Source organism: Leucoraja erinacea, chromosome 23, assembly GCF_028641065.1.
Source record: "Leucoraja erinacea ecotype New England chromosome 23, Leri_hhj_1, whole genome shotgun sequence".
Lineage (NCBI taxonomy): Eukaryota > Metazoa > Chordata > Chondrichthyes > Rajiformes > Rajidae > Leucoraja > Leucoraja erinaceus.
In genome coordinates, this window is record NC_073399.1 from 21,981,118 (window position 1) to 21,998,156 (window position 17,039).

The 17,039-nt window shown below is 43.6% G+C and overlaps 1 protein-coding gene across 4 annotated transcripts in view; it reads left to right on the forward strand.

The window, feature by feature from the left end:
- mprip (myosin phosphatase Rho interacting protein) overlaps window positions 1-17,039 on the forward strand; it is a 323,068-nt gene that overhangs the window by 224,926 nt on the left and 81,103 nt on the right. For all 4 annotated transcript variants that reach the window (XM_055654084.1, XM_055654083.1, XM_055654082.1 and 1 more), the window contains exon 11: window positions 14,634-14,702. In XM_055654084.1, the coding sequence (XP_055510059.1) occupies window positions 14,634-14,702 (69 nt within the window). The remainder of the gene's footprint in view (window positions 1-14,633; window positions 14,703-17,039) is intronic.

The following is a 17,039-nucleotide window of genomic DNA, read 5'->3' on the forward strand; positions in this document are numbered from 1 at the left end:
TCACCCATTCCTTCTCTCCAAAGATGTTGCCTGCCCCGCTGTTACTCCAGCTTTTTGTGTCTATCTTCATTGTAAATTGCTTACTGTCTGCAGATGGCAGTGGGAGTTTATAGGCATGAGACACTGAATAGGTTAGAGGGAAACAGTGTAAAGAATGGAATCGATCGGATTCTGTGAGGGCCCATATTAACACAATGGGCCAAATTACCACTTCCACTGATATAAGATAACATGAACGATCACAAACTAATTGCATTGAAGGTGTAAAGGAAAAATAGTTTAATGTTATGTAGAAGCAACTAATGGAACATCGTTGAAACAACTAAATCAAGTGTTTTAATATACTTAGGCAGCTGCTAAGGAATAATTGTGGGCCCCAAAACCCTATCATTTTCAATGGTTGCTGAATACTTGATTGCTAAATCTGGTTGCAATTTTTCCCGTCAAGTCCTTATCTGAAAATGTCATGCTTTATTTCTCGACATTACTGAAAATGTTTAAAAATATCAAACGACTTTAAATTTAAACGAGCAGCTCTCGCTGAAGATGTCACAATGGGTCTGCTCGGCGCTGTCTTCCACCCACTTTGAGTGACGTAACCCCCCCCCCCCCCGGTTATTCAAAAACGCAGAAAGAACGAGCCCGAAGATGAAGTCGGGCCCTGTCTCTGCCCTCTCTCTGTGTCTCTGTCCTTCCTCTCTGTCTCTGTTCTCCCTCCCTGACTCTGCCCTCTCTGTCTCTGCCCCCCTCCCTCTCTGCCTCTGCCCTCTCTCTGCCTCTCCTCTCTCTCTCTCTCTCTGCCTCTGCCCTCTCTCTGCCTCTGCCCTCTCTCTCTGCCTCTGCCCTCTCTCTGCCTCTGCCCTCTCTCTCTGCCTCTGCCCTCTCTCTCTGCCTCTGCCCTCTCTCTCTGCCTCTGCCCTCTCTCTCTGCCTCTGCCCTCCCTCTCTGACTGCCCTCTCTCTCTGCCGCTGCCCTCTCTCTCTCTGTCTCTACCCTCTCCCTCTGTCTCTGCCCTCTCCCTCTGTCTCTGCCCTCTCTCTCTGCCTCTGCCCTCTCTCTCCGTCTCTGCCTCCTCTCTCCATCTCTGCCCCCCCTCTCTGTCTCTGCCCTCTCTCTCTGTCTCTGCCCTCTATCTCTGTCTCTGCTCTCTCTCTCTTTCTCTGCCCTCTTTCTGTCTCTGCCCTATCTCTCTCTCTGTCTCTGCCTTACCTCTATGCCCCTCCCTCTCTACAGTTGCTGGTTTACACAAAAGCACACAATGTGCAGGAGTTACTCAGTGGTTCAAGTAGCATCTCTGGAGAACATGGGTAAGTGATGTTTCAAGTTGGGTCTGAAGAAAGATCCTGGCCCAAACATTACCTATCCATGTTCTCCAGAGATGCTGCCTAACCCGCAGCAACACTCTTCAGGAGTCAAGAGTGGATTTGTCAATGACCGCTGTCCACAGAAGACTTTGTGAACAGAAATACAGAGGCTACACTGCAAGATGCAAACCACTGGTTTGCTGCAAAAATAGGATGGTCAGGTGATTACTTATTACTTAGAGATAATATATATAAGCATCTGGATAAACAGGGTCTGATTAGGAACAGTCAACATGGATTTGTGCCTGGAAGGTCATGTTTGACTAATCTTCTTGAATTTTTTGAAGAGGTTACTCTCGAAATTGATGAGGGTAAAGCAGTGGATGTTGTATATATGGACTTCAGTAAGGCCTTTGACAAGGTTCCTCTTGGAAGGTTGGTTAAGAAGGTTCAATGGTTGGGTATTAATGGTGGAGTAGCAAGATGGATTCAACAGTGGCTGAATGGGAGATGCCAGAGAGTAATGGTGGATGGTTGTTTGTCAGGTTGGAGGCCAGTGACTAGTGGGGTGCCACAGGGATCTGTGTTGGGTCCACTGTTGTTTGTCATGTACATCAATGATCTGGATGATGGTGTGGTAATTGGATTAGTAAGTATGCAGATGATACTAAGATAGGAGGGGTTGTCGATAATGAAGTAGATTTTCAAAGTCTAAAGAGAGATTTATGCCAGTTGGAAGAGTGGACTGAAAGATGGCAGATGGAGTTTAATGCTGATAAGTGTGAGGTGCTACATCTTGGCAGGACAAATCAAAATAGGACGTACATGGTAAATGGTAGGGAATTGAAGAATGCAGGTGAACAGAGGGATCTGGGAATAACTGTGCACAGTTCCCTGAAAGTGGAATCTCATGTAGATAGGGTGGCAAAGAAAGCTTTTGGTGTGCTGGCCTTTATAAATCAGAGCATTGAGTATAGAAGTTGGGATGTAATGTTAAAATTGTACAAGGCATTGGTGAGGCCAATTCTGGAGTATGGGGTACAATTTTGGTCGCCTAATTATAGGAAGGATGTCAACAAAATAGAGAGAGTACAGAGGAGATTTACTAGAATGTTGCCTGGGTTTCAGCAACTAAGTTACAGAGAAAGGTTGAACAAGTTAGGGCTGTATTCTTTGGAGCGCAGAAGGTTAAGGGGGGACTTGATAGAGGTCTTTAAAATGATGAGAGGGATAGACAGAGTTGACGTGGATAAGCTTTTCCCACTGAGAGGAGGGAAGATGCAAACAAGGGGACATGACTTGAGAATTAAGGGACAGAAGTTTAGGGGTAGCATGAGGGGGAACTTCTTTACTCAGAGAGTGGTGGCTGTGTGGAATGAGCTTCCAGTGAAGGTCCAGGGAGTTAGATGTGGCCCTTGTGGCTAAGGGGATCAGGGGGTATGGAGAGAAGGCAGGTACGGGATACTGAGTTGGATGATCAGCCATGATCATATTGAATGGCGGTGCAGGCTCGAAGGGCCGAATGGCCTACTCCTGCACCTAATTTCTATGTTTCTATGTTTCTAAGGTGGTGGAGGCAGGTTCGTTTTTATCATTTAAAAATAAATTGGATAGTTTATTGGACGAGAAAGGAATGGAGGGTTATGGTCTGAGCGCAGGTATATGGGACTAGGGGAGAATACGTGTTCGGCACGGACTAGAAGGGTCGAGATGGCCTGTTTCCGTGCTGTAATTGTTATATGGTTATATGGTTATCCCAAACATTATGGAGGGCACTGTAGGAGTATATTTAGGAAGGCAATTAGGAGGACATAAAGTGCATGAGATATCCATGGAAGGTAAGGTAAAGATGATCCTAAAATATTCTATATATAATAATAGCAAAAGCATAATGAGGGCAAGAGTAGTTCTCCTTAAGGATCTGTGTGGAGTCATGACAGATCTTAAACAAATACTTATCTGCATTTACAGTGGAGAAGGACATGGAAGCTAGTGAATTTAGGAAAGAGAACAGTAATATCCTGAAGCATATTGATGTTATGAGAGAAGAGATATTGGGGATTTTATGTGAATAAAAATTGATAAATCGCCAGGGCAAGGCCAGAAGGCTAGGATGTGTGGGAAGCAAGGAAGAGACTGCTGGGGCCTTGTTTAAGATTTTTGTGCCACAGGCAAGATGCTGGATGATTGGAGGATGGCAAATATTGTATCATTGCTTAAAAAGGACTGCAAGGACAGGCCAGGGAACTAAAGGCTGGCGTCTAGCATAAGTGGTAGGGAAGTTACTGGAAGCGATTCGAAGGACAGACTTTAGTTGTATTGAATCAATAACTGATTATGGATATTCAGCAAGGCTTTGAGATCGTGTCTTATAAATTTGGACTACTTGTTTGAGGCAAAACTGAACACAATGCTTCAAATGCAGCCTTTCTAATGCCTTGCAAAACTGTAACATAACATCCCAACGTCTATACTCAATACCCTGACCAGCTTACCATGTGGAACCTTAGCAAATGCCTTGCTGAAGTGTGTAACAGACAACGTGCATGGCTTTGCCCCATCATTTTTGGTTACTTCAAAAATCTCAGTCTGATTCAGTCTGAAAGACTACAAAAGCTATGCTGACTATTCTTAATCGGCTCCTTTTTATCCAAATGCATATATCTTATATCTTATCCCTCAGAATCCTCTCCAGTAACTTGCTTACCACAGATGTTAGGCTCACTGGTCTATGGTTTCCAGACTTTTTCCATGGTTCTTCCGGCATCTCACCCATGCTAATGATTCTTTATAATAGCCCACCTGCAATTTCTTCCAGGCATCTCACTCCGTGGCTAATTTGATTGGACGGTATACTATATCAGCTGGGGGCACCTGAATAATTTTGGATTCTTCTCTAGCTTCCCACAGAAAATTGTCCTCAGTAGACAGTGAAAAATGTTGGAAAAGCGCATAGTAATTAAATTTGAATTGCAAAGTGATGGTGAAGTACAGGGCAGTGATATGCAATGGCTGGGTGTCTCTGCCCATCAGGGTACAAGTACATATGAAAATGATGACATTTGGATGAGAATGCAGGTGCATGATTAGTAAGTTTGCACATGACACCGAAAATTGATGATACAGTAGACAGTGAAAAATGTTGGAAAAGCTGGCAAAGGAAGGAATTAAATTCTAACAAGTGCAAAGTGTTTTAACGGAGACCTGAGAGGCAGGTTTTTATGTGGTGTGTATTTAATGGAATTAGCCTAGATAGGCAGCTCGGACTAATTGGGCCAAAGGGACCGTTTCCATACTCGATTAAGTACTAGTTGTGCTACTGATTATGGAGAATAAAATAGCAGCAAATAGAATTTCCTGGTTGAAGTCTAAAAAGGCCAGAGAGATGGAATTTAGGACAAAGGGAGAAGCGATCACTTTGCTGGGGTTATATTATAGACCTCCCAATAACCATTGGGAATTAGAGGAGCAGAGATATATAAACAAATCACCGAAAGGTGTAAGAGCAATAGATTCAGAGTAGTGAAAGATTTCATCCTGGCGGGAAAATTTGCAAAGGCTACTGGGGAGACTTTAAACTAGAATGGTTGGGGCGAGGGACTCAAATAGAGAAAGCTGGTAGACAGAATGGGAGGCAGGAAACAGAAAGGGGAAGCACTCGGACACAAGAGGAGAAAGAAGAAAAAGGAAATAAACAGAGAATAAGAGGCGGGGGGGTTTCTTAAATTTGCATATTTTAATGCTAGGAGCATTGTAAGAAAGGTGGATGAGCTTAGAGTCTGGATAGACACCTGGAAGTATGATGTTGTGGCGATCAGTGAAACATGGTTGCAGGAGGGGTGTGATTGGAAACTAAATATTCCAGGATTTCATAGCTTCAGGTGTGATAGAATTGGAGGGGCAAGAGGTGGAGGTGTTGCATTGCTAGTCAGGGAAGATATTACAGCAGTGCTTTGGCAGGATAGATTGGAGGGCTCATCTAGGGAGGCTATTTGGGTGGAACTGAGAAGTGGGAAAGGTGTAGCAACACTTATAGGGGTGTATTATAGACTGCCAAATGGGGATCGAGAATTGGAAGAGCAAATATGTAAGGAGATAGCAGATATTAGTAGTAAGCACAAGGTAGTGATTGTGGGAGATTTCAACTTTCCACACATAGACTGGGAAACATTCTGTAAATGGGCTGGATGGTTTGGAGTTTGTAAAATGTGTGCAGGATAGTTTTTTGCAGCAATACATAGAGGTACCTACTAGAGGAGGGGCAGTGCTGGACCTCCTGTTAGGAAATGAGATGGGACAGGTGGCGGAGGTATGCGTTGGGGAGCACTTTGGGTCCAGTGATCACAATACCATTAGTTTCAATATAATTATGGAGAGGGTCAGAACTGGACCTAGGGTTGAGATTTTTGATTGGAGAAAGGCTAACTTTGATGAGATGCGAAATGATTTAAAAGGAGTGAACTGGGACATTTTGTTTTATGGGAAGGATGTAGAAGAGAAATGGAGGACATTTAAAGGGGAAATTTTCATAGTACACAGTACATAATCTTTATGTTCCTGTTCGGTTGAAAGGAAACAGTAAAAATTGGAAAGAGCCCTGGTTTTCAAGAGAAATTGGACATCTTGTTTGGAAAAAGAGGGAGATCTACAATAATTATAGGCAGCATGAAGTAAATGAGGTGCTTGAGGAGTATAAGGAACGTAAAAAGAATCTTAAGAAAGAAATTAGAAAAGCTAAAAGAAGGTTGCTTTGGCAAGTAAGGTGAAAGTAAATCCAAAGGGTTTCTACAGCTTTATTAATAGCAAAAGGATAATGAGGGATAAAATTGGTCCATTGGAGAGACAGAGTGGACAGCTATCTGCAGAGCCAAAAGAGATGGGGGAGATATTGAACAATTTATTTTCTTCGGTATTCTGAACACTTTTTATGCACGCTTTGATAATGCCACCCCGCCATCCATGCTGCCCCCCCCCCCCCCCCCCCACCTAACTCAGCACCATTCACCATCTCTGAGGGGGTGGTTAGGGCGGCCTTCAAAAACTTAATAAAAGAAAAGCGGCAGGGCCTGACAACCTCAGCGCCGCTGCTCTCAACCACTGTGCAGCTCAGTTGGCCCCTGTGTTCACCTCCATCTTTAACACCTCCCTCAGCCAATGTAGAGTCCCGCAGTGTTTTAAATCATCCATTATCATCCCTGTGCCCAAGTCCTCCAAGGTGAGCTGCCTGAACGATTATAGACCTGTGGCATTAACATCAGTCGCCATGAAGGCCTTTGAGCACATAGTCCTCACCCATCTGAAAACTCACACTGCCCCCATCATGGACCCTTTCCAATTTGCATATAGTGCCAACCGGTCTGTTGAGGATGCTATCAACTTAGCTCTTCACTATTCCCTACATCATCTGGAATCACCGAACACCTATGCACGTATCCTGTTTATAGATTTTAGCTCGGCCTTTAATACTATACACCCAATTAAACTCTACAATAAAATGTTGGACATGAGCATTCACCCAGCCATGTGCCATTGGATTCTACACTTTCTAACAAACAGACAGCAAAGAGTCAAGGTGGGTGAAAATCTGTCCAGCCCTCTGACTCTCAACATAGGAGCCTCCCAAGGGTGCGTTCTGTCACCCCAGCTCTTCTCACTTTACACCAACAACCTTACATCCCAATGCAGCTCAGTTAAAATTTTTAAATATGCAGACGACACAACAATAATTGGCCTCATCTCAGACAACAACGAATCACAATACCATCTAACAGTCGATAGCGCAGTCAAATGGTGCGCAGACAACAACCTCCAGCTTAATACTTCAAAAACCTTAGAAACTATCATAGATTTCAGACGCAATCAAAACCACAAACCCCCGGTCCATGTCAACTGTCACCCCATAACCTCCACAAACTCATTTAAGTTTCTAGGCACCTATATCTCCAATCATCTAAAATGGCACATCAATGCAGACCACGTCATCAAGAAAGGTCAACAACGCCTATATTTCCTCAGACAGCTCAAAAAGTTCAGAGTCCATAAACACCTCCTGGTCCGTTTCTATCAATCAATCATTGAAAGCATCATCACCTCCTCAATCACAGTCTGGTACGGTAACACCGATAGTCACTCACTACACAGAATACAGCGCATTGTCTCCAAGGCCTCCAGGATCATCAACTCCCCCCTCCCCTCAATCCATTCCATTTATCTCCAACGTACCTCAAAACGGGCAAAAAAGATCATCTCGGACCACTCCCATCCAGCAAATCACCTTTTTCAGTCTCTCCCTTCAGGGAGGCGCCTCAGGTCACTTGCTACTAAAACCACCCGCTTTAAAAACAGTTTCTTCCCCTCAGCAATAAGAACTCTCAATTCCGTCCAATAATCAGACAATAATATGACTTTTGATGTATACAGTGTCTTGTCTATGGTCTTTGTTTGTTCTTTTGCACTATGTATTGTTGGTGAGATTTGTGATTTGTGATGTGGTATGGATGCACTTTATTACGGTGATCTGTGTTATTAGTGGTATGTAACTAAAGCAGTGTACCATCATGTACCGAACCCAAATACCACCAACCCTGGTTGCGTGGCAAATAAAGATTCTATCTATCTATCTATCTATCTATCTATCTATCTATCTATCTATCTATCTATCTATTCACCAAGGAGAAGGATATTGAATTATTTGAGGTAAGGGAAACTAGTAGAGTAGCTATGGATACTATGAGTTTCAAAGTAAAAGAAGTACTGACACTTTTGAAAAATATAAAAGTGGATGAGTCTCCAGGTCCTGACAGGATATTCCCTAGGACATTGAGGGAAGTTAGTGTAGAAATAGCCGGGGCTATGACAGAAATATTTCAAATGTCATTAGAAACGGGAATAGTCCCCGAGGATTGGCATACTGCGCATGTTGTTCCATTGTTTAAAAAGGGTTCTAAGAGTAAACCTAGCAATTATAGACCTGTTAGTTTGACTTCAGTGGTGGGCAAATTAATGGAAAAGATACTTAGAGATAATATATATAAGCATCTGGATAAACAGGGTCTGATTAGGAACAGTCAACATGGATTTGTGCCTGGAAGGTCATGTTTGACTAAACTTCTTGAATTTTTTGAAGAGGTTACTAGGGAAATTGATGAGGGTAAAGCAGTGGATGTTGTCTATATGGACTTTAGTAAGGCCTTTGGCAAGGTTCCCCATGGAAGGTTGGTTAAGATGGTTCAACTGTTGGGTATAAATGCAGGAGTAGCAAGATGGATTCAACAGTGGCTGAATGGGAGACGCCAGAGGGTAATGGTGGATGGCTCGGGTGGAGGCAAGTGGGTGCCTCAGGGAGGTTGGTACATCAATGATCTGGATGAAGGTGTGGTAAATTGGATTAGTAAGTATGCAGATGATACCAAGATAATGTTGTGGATAATGAAGAGGATTTCCAAAGTCTACAGAGTGATTTAGGCCATTTGGAAGAATGGGCTGAAAGATGGCAGATGGAGTTTAATGCTGATAAATGTGAGGTGCTACACCTTTGCAGGACAAATCAAAATAGGACGTACATTGTAAATGGTAGGGAATTGAAGAATACAGTTGAACAGAGGGATCTGGGAATAACCGTGCATAGTTCCTTGAAGGTGGAATCTCATACAGATAGGGTGGTAAAGAAAGCTTTTGGTATGCTAGCCTTTGGTATGCTACCCTATCAGAGCATTGAGTATAGAAGCTGGGATGTAATGTTAAAATTGTACAAGGCATTGGTGAGACCAAATCTGGAGTATGGTGTACAATTTTGGTCGCCCAATTATAGGAAGGATGTCAACAAAATAGAGAGAGTACAGAGGAGATTTACTAGAATATTGCCTGGGTTTCAACAATTACGTTACAGAGAAAGGATGAATAAGTTAGGTCTTTGTTCCCCCTCCCACGGTAGGGAGCTTTTGCATTTTTCAGCTTGAAATTGTGCAATCTGGTGCATACTGTAACGTGTCTTTTAACTTGCATTTGAATGCAACATTTATGCTTTAAATTGGATTAGGTATGAATAAGGTAAGGCTAAATTACATTCCTAATTACATTCCACAATAGAGCCAGGCTCTGATCAACAGGTGCAGCACATGAATGACTACATTCATGTATGGGAAATCAGATTATATTGATGCTGTTATGCATGCTGTTATGCATGCATGCATATAGAGAACATTTCAGAGAAACAAAGCAAAAGTTGGACTTCCATCACTGTTCTGCACAAATAAATCAATCAACCTTGTTCAAGAAGGAACTGCAGATGCTGGAGAATCGAAGGGAGACAAAATTGCTGGAGAAACTCAACGGGTGCAGCAGCATCTGTGGAGCGAAGGAAATAGGCAACGTTTCTGGGCCGAAACCCTTCTTCAGACGGTTTCAACCTTACCCTTTGAATATAGAAACAAGACGAAAATAATGCCACATATTCAATCATATATGGTTCAATGAAATTAAGATATATATGTAAAAATATATATGGAAACAGGCCCTTCTGCCCACAACGTCCACACCGACCAGCAATCTATCATACACCAATTCCATCCATCACGCCAGGGGCAATTTACAGAAGCGAATTAACCTACAAACCTGCGCTTCTTTCGGATATGGGAGAAACCGGAATATCCAGAGAAAACCCATGTGGTAGTAAGGCAGCAACTCTACCGCTGCACCACTGTGCCACCCCATTAAATTATTTTTTATGTAATATATTTATGATGGTGTCACGTGAATAAAGATGAACACATGATTCTGATTTCTGCCCTTAGTTGGATAACACACATGTCCAGTCATTGTGTTTTATGACTGGTTTTCAACCTCTTCAGGCTGAAGTTCTCGACTCGAAACATCACCCATTCTTTCTCTCCAGAGATGCTGCCTGCTGAGGTTTTTCTAGTTTTTAGTGTCTATCTTCAGTTTAAACCAGCATCTGCAATTCCTTCCTACACTATTTGTTAAGCAAAACAGGTCCTATCTCATATAATTTTTTGATCAGCATGAGAGCGTGAGAATTTTGTGAAATGCGTGAGTTTCACGCTCAATGCGTGAGAGTTGGCAACCCTGGTAATAATGCAAACATTTTTAGCAAGTTTGGACAAAAATCACTTATTACTGCTTTATAACAGTTAAGTTACATTAAGACCATTTCAGAAATTAATACAGTCAACAAAAAATCAACTAACAAATTAAAGCAAACTGAAATAATAACATGTTCCCTTTCCTGACTCTACCTCATAAGTACTTTAACGCTGCTAACAGAGCAAAGGGATATTAATCTCATGAATCAAAATGGGGAAAGTGAGGACAATTTTGCTTAAATTGTCATTCTAAGCCCATTCAGATCAGCATTCAGAGTCAGAGTTATACAACATGTACATGGCTGGCCCAATTTGTCCATAATGATCAAGTTGGCATTCTGCGTGCCCAGGGACTGGCTGCCATTCCCAGATCAGCTCGCGTCCCAGGGACTGGCTGCAGTTCTCAGGTCGGCTCGCCTGCCCTGACTGCGCCAAAACTAATTGAAAATAAACTCGTTTTTTCGGGTTACGGGCCGGATTTGGTCCGTGTGCCGTAGGTTGCCGAACCCTGTCCTAGATGTTTGGCCTCATTGTGGTCCCCCCATGTTTTACAACTGATTCCCCTGGTTAGTTCTATCTCCAGCTGCTTCATGTTGTCGGCGGCTGCACATCCAACCAAGAAAGAAGAGAAGAGAAGAGAAGAAAAGAGATGTGAAGTCACTCACAGCCGCCAACCGACGCTCTTCCACAGACTGCACAGATCGCACAGATGTGGTGCAAAAGAGACAAACTGTGCAAGGACTGAAGACAGCGTGAGAATTCTGTCATCAGCGTGAGAATTGGCTGAAATGTGTGACTCTCAAGCTCAAAGCGTAAGAGCTGGCAGCCCTGTCTAACGCCAGGATGTGACAACAGACACACAGGGAGACACATACACAAAGGAAGATACACACACGCACACGCGCGCGCACACACACACACACACACACACACACAGGGAGACAGACAGACACACGCACACAGGAAGACAGACAGACACACACACACACACACAGGGAGACAGACAGACACACACACGGGGACACACACACACACACAGCGACACACACACGGGGACACACACACAGCGATACACACACACACACACACACACACACACACTGGGAGACACACACGTGGAGCCACACACACACAGGGAGACACAGAGACACACATGGGGAGACACACACACTAACACAGGGAGACACAGAGACACACACGGGGAGACACACACAGGGATACCCACACACACACACACTCACACACGGAGACAGACACACACACACACACACACACACACACACACACACACACACACACACACACACACACGGAGACAGACACACACACAGACACAGACCTTCCCGCCCCCCTCCATCCTCTCCTCCCTCCCTCTTTCCTCCCCCTCCCTCTCTTTCCTCACCCTCCTTTTTCCTCACGCTTCCTCTTTCTCCCCTTTCTCCTTCCCTTCCTTCATCCCCTTTCTATATTCCCTCCCCCTGTCTCTCTTTGCCTCCATCCCTCCCTTTTTTTCTTTCCCCCTCTCTCTCTTTCTCCCCTCCCTCTCTCCTCCCTCTCTTTCCCCGGCCGCCCAATGGGGAGTCTGGCGGGCACGGTGCAGCGTGATTGGCGGCGCTGGCGCTGCCGTGTGAGTTGAAGGGCAGGAAGGAGGGAGGGAGGTTGCCGCGGTAGCCGGCAACGCAGAGCTCGCAGACGACACCCGCTGCCCGGGACTGACGCGCTTCCCCAATCCGTGCAGATCGCTGTCATGTGGCACAAAGAGACAAACTGTGCAGCAAAGACCCTTTAGCTCCGCTAAAGGATCTTTGCTGCGTGAGAATTCAGTCTTCAGCATGAGGGCGTGAGAATTGGCTGGAATGCGTGAGTGTCACGCTCAAAGCGTGTGAGTTGGCAGCCCTGCATACGTCATAGAATCGTACACATAAGTCATAGAATTGTACAGCACCAAAAGAGGCTATACATCCACAACAACTAAGTGCAACCACAAAGGGTGGCACAGTAGCACAGCTGGTAGCACTGTTCCCTCAAAGTGTTGGAGACCGAGATTCGATCCTGATCTCGGGTACTGCTATGAAGTTTTCACATACTCCTAGCGACTGCGTGGGTATGCCCCAGCTTCGTCCCACATCTCAGAGTTTGTAGGTTAATTGGTCTTTCTAAATTGTCCCTAGTGTGCAGGGAGTGGATGCGCAAGTGGAAGAAAAAATAATTAGTGTGAACGGGTTATCGATGGTTTATGTGGGCCGCGGGGCATGTTTCCATGCTGTATTTCCAAACTAAAACCCTAAACAACTGTCCATCATCTATTTTTATATTAACAGTACATAAATCCTTGAGGATTTTTAAAAGGATTTGAGCAAAATTATTTTTACAGGACGAGTGGTTGAGGTCTGGAACTTGCTACTGGAAGAGGTGATGGAGTCAGATACAATCACTGCGTTTAAAAAGCAGGTTGATAGGCATCTAAATAAGGAAGGCATTAAAGAATACAGACCTAATGGGATTTACAAATGCACATAAAGATCACATAGATGTGGAGGCCCAAAGAGTACATTTCTGTACTGTACAACACTTATGACTCTAAAATATTTTAATATTAATGTTAGAAAAATGTAATTTAATATGTTTGGATGAAAAACTCTAGTCTCAGCAAAGAGCAAAATCATCTGGATTATTGTTCTTAGTCATTATATGCTGCTTTAAATTGTATTCTTCTGTCCTGCCTCTGGTACAGAAAACATTACATGGGCAAAATTTGGACTGCCTGCAGTCATGTCTTAATGAATTGTTACCATATGGAGTGAAAAGGAAACAAAATACTTAATCAAATTAATTTTATTAAATCATAGAAACATTGAAAATAGGTGCAGGAGGCGACCATTTGGCCCTTTGAGCCAGCACCGCCATTCATTGTGATCATGGCCGATCATCCACAATCATAACCCGTGCCTGCCTTCTCCCCATATCCCTTGATCCAATTTGAAATACCAGCTACCAAGATAGATGTGTGCAGCAATTCATTCTTCCCCTGCACAATTAAAGCATGGAATAGTCATCACCCTACCATAGTTACTCAACCAGACACAACTAAATTTAAGGTAGCTCTTCTTCTCCAAGAATCCTTTTTTGATTAAGTCCACCCTCCACCATCTCCATTTAAATTCCATTTGGAATATTTTGGAGGACCAAGAACCAAGACTCCTAGCCCCAAGAACTCTATCTAACTCTTTTTTTTAAATCATCCAGTGGATTGGCCTCTACTGCCTTCTGTGGCAGAGAATTCCACAAATTCACAACTTTCTGGGTGAAAAGGTACTCTTTTTTTCACTTTAGTCTTTATTGCTTTTATGCATACACAAATAAAACACAAATATAACAACGAAACATACAACAATGCAGTGAAACGTACAACAGTTCAGTTTACAATTAATTATGCAGTATACAGAACTATTTTCTTATTAAAACATTTTCCAATAACTTACATTATTGTCAATAAAATTATACAGATGTCTTTATTTCTATACCTAATCCGTTTTTCCCAATTTTCTGTTAAACTCGTCTTCTTTCACTCTTGGAGAATATGACATTTTCTCCATGACAAATATTTCCTGTACTTTGTCTAACCATTGTCTAAGTCTGGGTGTGTCCGCTGCAAGCCAGTTTCTTGTAATGGCCTTTCTGCCAGCTGTGAGTAGGATTTTAACCAAGTACTCTTATAGTCAAATCCTCTCTTTATGAACATTAGCTGTACCTGCATGTTTACTTTCAGTGACTGGTGTACAAGGACACCCAGGTCTCATTGCACTTCCCTTTTTCCTAATCTGATCCCAATTTTGGGCAATATGATTATGCACAACAGCTGTAGTAGGCAGTGCCAACATGCGATTTAGCCTCATTTGATCTCAGCTTTTTGGCAGATCCACCCAGGAAATGCAAGAACAGCTTGAATAGCCAAGTTCTGCATGTTGATAGTTGATTCGTTATCAATTAATTATCTGGAATGTAGTTACAAGGAACTACAGATGCTGGTTTATAAAAAAGAGACAAAGTGCTGGAGTAACTCAGCAGGCCAGGCAGCATTCCTGGAGAACATAGTTAAGTGATGTTTCCGATTGAGAACTTTTACATTTTCTGGAATGATTGGCTTACTTGTCCATTAAATGGAAAATTAGCTCTTTTTGGATATTTCTATTTAGTTATTAAAACAATAGGTTTTTTTGTCTTTCAGTGGAAGAAATACTGGTTTGTACTGACCGACCATAGTCTACGCTACTACAAGGACTCAATTGCTGAGGATGTAAGTACTATGTTTGAAAAACATATTTTGTTAAGACCATAAACCTAAAATATTACTTGTAGATCTCTGATATTGGGCATAATGTTTGCTTTTGCAGCAGGCTAAAATAACTCTTTTGGGTCATTTGCATGTTGTACAAATTTTCATTTCCATTGAACTCAAACGTGATAGAAACTCAGCTGAATCATCTATAGACACGGGTTTCATAAATGTGCTTGCTCAAGCCTCCTTCAGAAAGATGTTTTATATCCTGGTAGCTATTAGAAAAATCTTATCTTTAATAATAATTGACCAACTTGTTTATTATCAGTAATTCTATACAAAACTCCTACACTAGTTTAATATATTTCTATCATCCACCTTGCCATTCAAAGTCATCAATCTTGGTTGAGATAGACAGCTAGCACATGAGTATTACAGAAACTGTGGCTGCCTTTAATATTTGGGCAAAAATTGGCATCAGATCCATGCTTGATCCCTGCTTGCTCCCTGTGACTAAATGCAGCAACAATGCACTATTTTCAAACTCGAACAATGCAACAATGCATTTTGATGCTGTGGTTCAGTCAACTAATCTAAAGAATCCTGATTTAATGTGTTAAGTTGACTTCTGTACATGGTATTTCAAACCTCTTAAAAATAATGATGTTGTTGCCAAACTTTTAATCGGATTACTGCAAAATTTGGCTTATGGATGTGTTCATTGCACTTACTTGTCCATTTGTCAGACGCCAAGTTTCACATTACTGTTACCGTAATTAATTTGGATATCGAAAGCTCAAATTAGTTAACTAAAGCTCCACAGTCAGGGAGAGTCTAACATAGCTGGGAGACTATGAAGGCTCAAAGTTTCATCCATGGAACCAAATGCACAAAGCAAAAGCCGCCAATGATTTTTCTGTGGCAAAGCTGTTAAAATTGCCCTTCAGTACCTGAAGCACAGAGTGCAATGTTTAGCAAGTCCAGAGCATAAGGAGACAATGATTTTACTTCAGAGTCACGTGAGTGACTACGTGAAGAACCCCGCCAGGACGCATGCGTGTCATATCGCTTTCACGCTTGCGAAACGACAGGCGGGGTGGAGCGTTCCCCCGCAGCGGTAAGTTTGAAACCGCGACCTGCAGGTAAGTGATTTACTCTGCAGTAGTGTTTGTCCCCGCGTTGTTTTTACACAGGGGGGGAATCTGGACAAAATAGTGTTCACAAGTGCTGCGAGTGAAGCTGGCTGGGGAGGACCGCGAAGTTGCGGGAGCCAGCAGCAGCTAAAGGCACGAGCCCCATAAGTGGGATCAGCTGTGCCGACTTTGGTCCCGCGCCGGCCAGAGACTATTCAGAATGGGGCCGTCGACTTTGACAAGTCGAAACGGAAGGAGGCGGGGTGGAACGACGTTCCCCCGTAGCGACAGTTTAAACCTGGACCTGCAGGTAAGTGAAACTGCGGTCTTTATTCTCCCCATACTGTTTCACAGGTGGGGAAACATGGAGAGCTGTGCAAACAACGGCAAGTTTTAAGCCTGGACCTGCAGGTAAGTGATACTGCGGTCTTTATTGTTCCCATACTGTTCTACAGGTGGGGGAAACATGCACAAGGCAAAGAAGTCGACCAGAGCTGCGACAAAGCTGGCGGGGGAAGACCGCGGAGTTGCGGACGCCAGCAGCGGCCGGCGGCACAGGAATCACCCGTAAGGGAACAACTGTGCCCGACTTCGCCCCCGCACCGGCCAGATTAAAACACTGCGTCTGGGCGGGAAGGCAAGAAGAAAACCAAAAGAGTTGTTGACTGATGAGTCCGACTTTGGGCGGCCAGCGACCGTGAGCGGTTGGAGAGCTTATGGAGCCGAGCTCCAACATGAAAGAAAGTTGGAGCGGCTTATGGAGCCGAGCTCCAACATGACAGGCTCCGGGAGATGGAGTCTAGTCACTGTGGGTACTATGTAAAACCCACAGCAGCACCTCTTGTAGGGCTGCACAGTGCAGCTCCCTCGTCAGAGGGGAGTACTGGGGGGTCAATTCTGGGCTGACCCTGAAGAGGGGTTTTGACGAACAAAACTACAAGTGTGCAGAGAGTGCAGGAAGGCAAAATCTACTGGTCATGGTGTCCAAATACATACAGCCAGACCACGATGGACACCACTGCAAAAATACTTGGGACCAGGAAACTGCGCATCCCTGAATGTTCCAGTCGTAGAAATAGCATCTGGAAACATGTCGGAGCAGGACTTAGGAAAGCCCTGGGGCTCATAAAGGTGACAACATTAAGGACGTTTTTCTACTCTCTACCATCTATTTTTCCACTTCTTCCCCTTTCTATTGTTTTCTTTTTCTTGTTCTGCTTAC